General features: G+C 47.4%; 1 protein-coding gene across 1 annotated transcript in view; it reads left to right on the forward strand.

Moving 5' to 3' along the window:
• The window catches only part of ZNF697 (zinc finger protein 697), a 34807-nt gene extending 30756 nt beyond the window's left edge, over positions 1-4051 (forward strand). Inside the window, exon 4 of the mRNA XM_010847223.1 lies at positions 101-4051. Coding sequence (XP_010845525.1) covers positions 101-667 — 567 coding nt within the window. The 3' untranslated portion in view covers positions 668-4051. The remainder of the gene's footprint in view (positions 1-100) is intronic.
• The last annotated feature ends 3568 nt before the right edge of the window (positions 4052-7619 follow it).

Consider the following 7619-nt stretch of genomic DNA (forward strand, 5'->3'; position numbering starts at 1 on the left):
GGCCTTCAGCCTCAGCTCGCACCTGCTGAGCCACCGGCGCGCGCACGCCGCGGCAAGCGGTGCAAGGCCGGCGGCGCTGCGGCCCTTCGCCTGCGGGGAGTGCGGCAAGGGCTTCGTGCGCCGCTCGCACCTGGCCAACCACCAGCGCATCCACACGGGCGAGAAGCCCCACGGCTGCAGCGAGTGCGGCAAGCGCTTCAGCTGGCGCTCGGACCTGGTGAAGCACCAGCGCGTGCACACGGGCGAGAAGCCGTACATGTGTTCCGAGTGCGGGGAGACCTTCAGCGTCAGCTCGCACCTCTTCACACACAAGCGCACGCACTCGGGCGAGCGGCCCTACGTGTGCCGCGAGTGCGGCAAGGGCTTCGGGCGCAACTCGCACCTGGTGAACCACCTGCGAGTGCACACCGGCGAGAAGCCCTTCCGCTGCGGCCAATGCGAGAAGCGCTTCAGCGACTTCTCCACGCTCACGCAGCACCAGCGCACGCACACGGGCGAGAAGCCCTACACGTGCATCGAGTGCGGCAAGAGCTTCATCCAGAGCTCGCACCTTATCCGCCACCGCCGCATCCACACAGGCAACAAGCCGCACAAGTGCGCGGGCTGTGGCAAGGGCTTCCGCTACAAGACGCACCTGGCGCAGCATCAGAAGCTGCACCTGTGTTAGGGCTGGGCCCAGCGGAGGCTACCCTGGGCGGGGCGGGGGGTGGGAAATCACGTGGGGAATAGGTGTCCTGGGGACAGACCCTGTAGAAAGAAACGGGGAAGGGGGGCGGGAGGCACAATCTGAGAATGACTGGGGAGCCTTTTAGGTGTTAGGAGTCCCGAAGGGGTGGGTTGAATAAGAATTGTTCTTTGGGAGGGGCTGTATTTTGCCTGCCTCCTCCCTAACGGTGAAATGTTTGGGAGATGTGCTTGAGCGTGGTGATTTCATCCAGTGCACGCTGTAGGGAGTGAAGGGTGTGGAGGAGCAGGCATTTTGAGGACTTTTAGGAAGAGGAGATAGTGGGGTGGGGGAGGGTACAGGATGGCAGGCAGCACAGTAGGTTGGGCCGTGATGGCCTCTGGGAAGCAGGGAGAGGGTGTGGATGGAGTGAGAGTTCTGGGATAAAATCAAAGGTGTGCATGAGTAATTCTGTCCTGGCTTCACCAGGTATTAAGCCACTGTTTGCCCTGTTCCCCCCACATCAGCTGCAGTCCCACAAAAAGCAGAGGAACTTTGTCAGTCCTACAGGAGTGGATATTTTGTGTACTCTTCCCTTCCTTTCTCTGAGCCACAGTTAGCTGCTATATTGAGGCGTCCAGAGGAAACTGGGCAGAATTTTCAGCTACACACCCTCATTTCCAGGGCAGAATCTCTGAGGTTTAGAAAATCATTCGTAACTGGTTTTCAGATCAGGGAGCTCTTGGTACTGCTCCTGGTTCTTTGCTACTTTAAAACAATCTAGCCTCATGCTGGATTAGGCTGGTCTGTGTGGATGACCAGACCCCCACCCCTGGTGTCAGGTGTGTTCCAGGCCCAGTGTTATTTCAGGTCTCATCTGTGGTCTTTAAGTGCTGGGAAATGGAACAATTCCAGCCATGTGTGACTCTTCCTTTCCCCAGGTCAACTTGATGCTTGTGTCAAGTGAAACTCGGGCCATCAATGGTTGCCCTAGTGACCTGCTGCAAAAGTCAGTTTGCTCAGACTTTTGCTGGCCTTCTGTGAGAAATCCAGGAAATCAAGATGTTCCCGTGTTGGGCCACAAGGCTCCCTTGTCTCATTTGTATCTGTGTACCCCTCCCCCTCTGCAGTGACTGGGGAGCTATTCCAACTCCCACCTCCACCCATATGGTTATGGGCTCTGGTCTGAGCAGAAATTTCTCTTTCCTACACAGGGAGGCACAGTAGAAAGCTCAAGACTTTACACAAGGAGGGCACAAGCAGGGAGAGGTATAAATGCAAAATTGCCAAATAGCACAAGCAACAAATGTTGTCTGGTGGTTCTATAAATGCCAAAATAGCACTTTTCTATTTGTAAAGTGCTTTATGCTTTTGAATGATTGTTAGTTGTTTCTCACGTCTTTGTGAGGTAGGACAGTATTATGACCCCTGTCTTAGGGAAGGCCAGGGGACAGGAGTGCGACAGGCGGTTCTGAAGAGAGGCAAACAGCAGTGTGGATAGGTGGGTCTGACCTACTGTGCTCTCCAGTTCAGCTGCTAGGAAGACTGACCTATTGTGATTTATGTAATATAAGGACACTGAAAATTCTTATGCTTGATGGAAAAACTTAAGGCTAGTCTAGAAGGGCCAAAGATGTCCTTGTTGACAAAGCTGGTCTTTGTCATGTAATTAGCATGTCCTGGACATGTTCCATTTCTAGTCGGGGCTGTAGATGACTCTTGTACAGACTTCAGTGACCTATGCTGAAAATCCCTCCCTTAGGGTTAGCCTTTAGAAGGTAGAGTTGTGGAAAGCGGTTTTGTTTTCTTTATTAGTGATTGTTACCCTCTACTTTTCATGAAAGCATCTTCACAAACTGTTGGACACACTTGACGAGGAAAAAAAAAATCCACAAGATTGTTTTTGTTGTTTTAGCAAACTTTCTATGGATGCTGGTAAGTTATACTTGGTCGGTTGTACTTTAGCAAAGAACTTCTTTGGGGACTGTAGGAAAGCATGTTTTTGCCATCATAACACTTAAAAAAAATTCCTGAGAAATCTGGGTTTGTATAATGCCTGTTGATCTTGCTCTCTAAATTGGTTTATTGTTATTCACAAATGCAAATAGATTTTTAAACTATAGATAGTTTTGGAAGATACTAATTCCTTTTTTATTTTGGTTGAGAGTAATCTGAGCAAAGCAAGTGTCCATTATTTATTCTGACTCTTGAAGTCTGAATACTAAGTGTGTAAGACTCACATGAAAATAATATAGCCAATTTGTAGGTAATCTTGTTCCTTTTTTTTTTTTAAATGCACATCTACCTCTTCCAGCTGTTTTAAGTTCTCTCAAGTCTGTGCCTATGAAATCTCATCCAACTTTTGGTTATTCATGGGTTTATGATCCACATTCTGGGTCACTTGGTCTTTTGCTGACATTTTCATACTATTGCAGTCTCATCCACACCAGCTGTCAAGCATGGGTTCAATGGGAAGAGGAGACTGAAACTGTTGTTCAATAATTTACTGGCAGTGGAAATCTTTGGATGTCACTGACCTCCTCCGTTCTTTAAGTTACTATAGATAAGAAAGCCAGCTACTACTTCAGGATCCCTTCTATGAGTGCATCCCTTAGCAAAAGAAAACTGTCCAGCCACCAGCACCCTACTCATGGTGCATCTAAGATGTGATTCCATTTTCCTTATGATTCTTCAGGGAGCATAGCTGCATTAAGTGAGGTTAATTGCATTCAGGAAGTTGTTTCTTATATTAGTCCTAGAAAATTAGTATTTCTAAAGCAAACCCTGGTAACTGTGGTTCACCCTTAAAAATGTTCATCTGAAGACTCCTTCTACCAACTCATTCATGATGGTGGAGGCAAATGTATCATTTGTTTCCTGGGGAGCTGGGTCAAGTGCAGGCTGCACTTTTCTGAGAACAGAGAGCAGGTTTAAATAGGTTAAATGGCTTGATTAAATATTGAGCGCTGAGTTGGAAGGAGAAGATAAGTTAACCCCTTGAGCCATGTGGCCTCTTTAAGATCCTGAGGCTATACATATGTGAAGAAGTACAAATTAAGAACCTGTGTTCATAGACAATCGGAACTGTGTTTCTGAAGTTTGTGCACATTTTCCTTCACTGTAATGTTATTTTACAACTGTTTGTTATAATAGTGAATAATTTAATGATTTAAAAATAACAGGTTTTGTGTGAGTGTGTGCTTGTATATGTGAGAATTGCCTTATTTTCAGGTTGTTTTATTTAAATGATGGTTCCTTGGACAGCATTCTGGTGTTCAGCAACCAGTGTGGAATATTTGTCATTAAATCCAGATCAGTCTTTTACCATGTCAGTCTTTCTTCTTTACCCATTAAATAGCACTTGTCACCCATTAAATAGCACTCAGTTCAATCTATGGAAGTTATGCTCTGGTAGAACAACGGTCAGCAAGATGCCAAATCCAACCCTTCCCTTTGTGTGAATAAAATTTTACTGGGAGACTTCCCTGGTGGTCCAGTGGTTAAGAATCCACCTTTCAATGAAGAGGACTTGGTGTGATCCCTGGTCAAGGAACTAAGATCCCGCCACAACTGGAGAGCCCAAGTACTGCAGCAAAAGATCCTGAGTGCTGAAACTGCTGCTGCTGCTGCTAAGTCGCATCAGTCGTGTCCGACTCTGTGCAACCCCATAGACGGCAGCCCACCAGGCTCCCCCGTCCCTGGGATTCTCCAGGCAAGAACGCTGGAGTGGGTTGCCATTTCCTTCTCCAGTGTGTGAAAGTGAAAGTGAAGTCGCTCAGTCGTGTCCGACTCCTAGTGATCCCATGGACTGCAGCCTACCAGGTTCCTCCTCCCATGGGATTTTCCAGGCAAGAGTACTGGAGTGGGTTGCCATTGCCTTTGCCGAGTGCCGAAACTAAGACCCAACAAAGACAAATAAATTAAAAAAAAAAATTATTGGAATACAGTTCTACTTAGCCTTCCTTACATAGTGTCTATGGCTCCTTGTGCACTAAAATGGCAAGGTTGAGTAGTTGTGACAGAGGCTATATGTGACCCACGATCCCAAGATATTTACCACCTGAATCTTTACAGAAAATGTTTGCACACTCCTGATTTAGAATGTCTAGGTGGATCCTAGAACATTCTGGAATTGGCTGATGTCTAAGTAGTCTGCCCATTCTAGCCAATAATTCAGAGCAACATTTCTGCACTAATGTGGCTTTGGGCTGTTGGGAATGTGTTAATGTTATACTGCTGTTGCAGTTTCCAAAGACCTGTCTTCATTCCTTGTAAGAAGCAATCTGTGGGGGATTTTGGCAGTAGGCAGGAAAACTACAGTGATGGAGGAGGGAAACAGTTTCAGGTCCCGCTTCCAATCTGTAAAAAATGTATTCCTGAATCACACAACAGAGTATTTTCTTCCACCCAGTTTTCAAAAATATAGCTTAATGACTCCAGATTATATGGAATGCAACTTATCAGCTAGACTGAATTTGTGCTAAAAGTATTTTCTAGCTAGTCTCTGCCCATGAAAACAATGACACAGCAGTTTGAAAAGAAGGGGTTCTAAGTAATAGAAAAGAGCATGAAAGGCAGCTTAATTTCTTTTAGTGATCGCAACTACCTCCTAGAGTGAATATCCACAGCCTTTGGGCTGCTGAGCAGGGCCAGCAACTGCTGGGTTCTAGTCCCGTAAGGAGGCAGTCAGTTCTGATTGCAGCATTTCTCCCTGAGCCTGACTATTCTGGCTCGAAGCAACCACCAGTCTAATTCCTAGACCCTGGGAAGCTATGTTAAACCAAGCATTTGAAGTACCTGTTCAGTGCCCTATGGGAACACAACAGTAAACCTGGCCTTAGGTGCTGCCTGGTGAGGGGATGCTCAACCTGGACTTCAATTAGAGCAGCCTCTATCCATGTTCCAGTTAGAGAAAGTATGTCTCGTCAACTTAGAATTCTCCAGGTTTGATTCATTTCAGACAGATTTTCTTAATATAACATTAACTGCACAGTAGGTTTACCTTGTTAGTTGCCAAGTCATGTCTGACCCTGTGACCCCATGGACTACAGCACGCCAGGCTTCCTTGCCCTTCAGTATCTCCTGGAGTTTGCTCAAACTCATACTCATTGAATCGGTGATGCCACCCAACCATCTCATTCTCTGTCACCCCCTTCTCCTCCTGTCGTCCCTCTTTCTCAGCGGCAGGGTCTTTTCCAGTGAGTCGGCTCTTCCTGTCAGGTGGCCAAAGTATTGGAGCTTCAGCTTCAGCATCAGTCCTTCCAATGAATATTCAGGGTTGATTTCCTTTAGGACTGACAGGTTTGATCTGGAGAGTTTTAAAAACAACCCTCTCCCAAACAAACAAACTGTTCAAGGCACTGGTTAACTGGTCTGGGGTGATGTCCAAGTACCCATGATTTTATAAAGGCTTCCCAGGTGATTTAATGGGTATTTCATGGAAACTCAGCCAGGATTGGGAGGTCTGTAGGATGAATTAAGCACCTCCTTTCTTCCTTGGGGATTATGGTTAGGTAAGACTCCTAAGCCGCAAATCCTTTTGTCTGCCATGGGGTACAAAGGGGACCGGTCAGATGCAAAGGGCATTGTCAGATACAGCAGGCTCTGCTGCCTGTCTACTCTTGGTAGGCCTCTGTTTCACACATGCCTTCCCCACATAGTTAAAGATAATAAGTAAGAGTCAGGAAGAATGCCTGTCTTTGCTGTTCCTCAGATAATGCCCCAGGGGCATCGCTGGCTGCCACCAGCCCTTCTCTGTATTTGCCAACTGCAGAAAGCCTGCCTTCCCTTCTTTCTGACCTTCATCCCTTGTCTCAGCTCACTTAACAAAGCAAAATTCCACACATTTCTCTTTTTCTCAGCTGCACTTGGCAGTCAAATTGCTTCCTAAATTTTGCCGCTGGAGGGAAAGAGGAGGAGGTCCCAGCTTGAGCAGACGAGTGTCGTGCTCTTGTCTTTCCCGGCCAGAGCTCAAGTGTCTGTAGTTCCCTGCTGCTTGCCTGTGTTTCAAGGTCACTTCTGCTAACCTCAGACACATTCCATTGGTTTTCAATTTCCAGCTGCCCCGATGGAATCCAAGTCACACTGTTCACAGCCCTCTGTAGCCACTGTGATGAGGTGGGTCACCTCATCACAGTGACCAAGATGCTCAGCTTTGGAAACCAAAGAGGTGGGTGGCAAAGTGTCCCAAGTACCAAGTTGTCCTATGCTTAAGAAGGTTGAAAAAAAGGTATCAGTGTGTGTGCAGTGCTCAGGTTGGCATTCCCACGTATGTATTTGGAGGGATTCATCCGGACTGAAAGGTTCCAGGCCCCCCAAGTTGCTGGAGACTAGGGATTGATTCAATGGAAGCAGTTCAGAGCAGACATCTGCAGAAGATGCTCCTTTGATTTTCCCCAGCAGACAGCCTTCCCTGTATACCTATGATTAAGCAAGAGCTGTTTTGCCCACTGCTGACAGACATGTTCCTAATCAGGGCTGGCTGTGTAATTTTCAGGGCTCTGCAAAATCAAAGGGGGGGGGCCCTCGCGGCAGAGCATGAAGTCAAACACGGGTCACCTCACAATCCACATGCTGGTGAAGATGCCCTGCTAATAACTACCAGTGACTTCACACTCCAGCTGGTGGGGGGAGGAATATAGATCCCCGGCTGTGAGTAGGCTCTCCCTACCTTAAAGGCCAATGCCTATGCCAGGAGGGCCAGTAGCCCACCTCATGCCCACCCCCTGTCTCCAGCATCTATTTTGGAAGAAGGGCTGTCTTTGCTGGTGCAGTTTCTTCTGTTTATGATGGAAAGACTGCGTATGAGAAGCTTCAGTTTTCGGACAGACTGGTGACTGTACCCGAGTTTGTGACTAACCTTAGGGCCCCCTGGGCTTCCCTTATGGCTCAGATGGTAAAGCGTCTGCCTGCAATGCAGGAGACCTGGGTTTGATCCCTAAGGTTAGTCACAAAC

Source organism: Bison bison, unplaced genomic scaffold, assembly GCF_000754665.1.
Source record: "Bison bison bison isolate TAMUID 2011002044 unplaced genomic scaffold, Bison_UMD1.0 scf7180017864247, whole genome shotgun sequence".
NCBI lineage: Eukaryota > Metazoa > Chordata > Mammalia > Artiodactyla > Bovidae > Bison > Bison bison.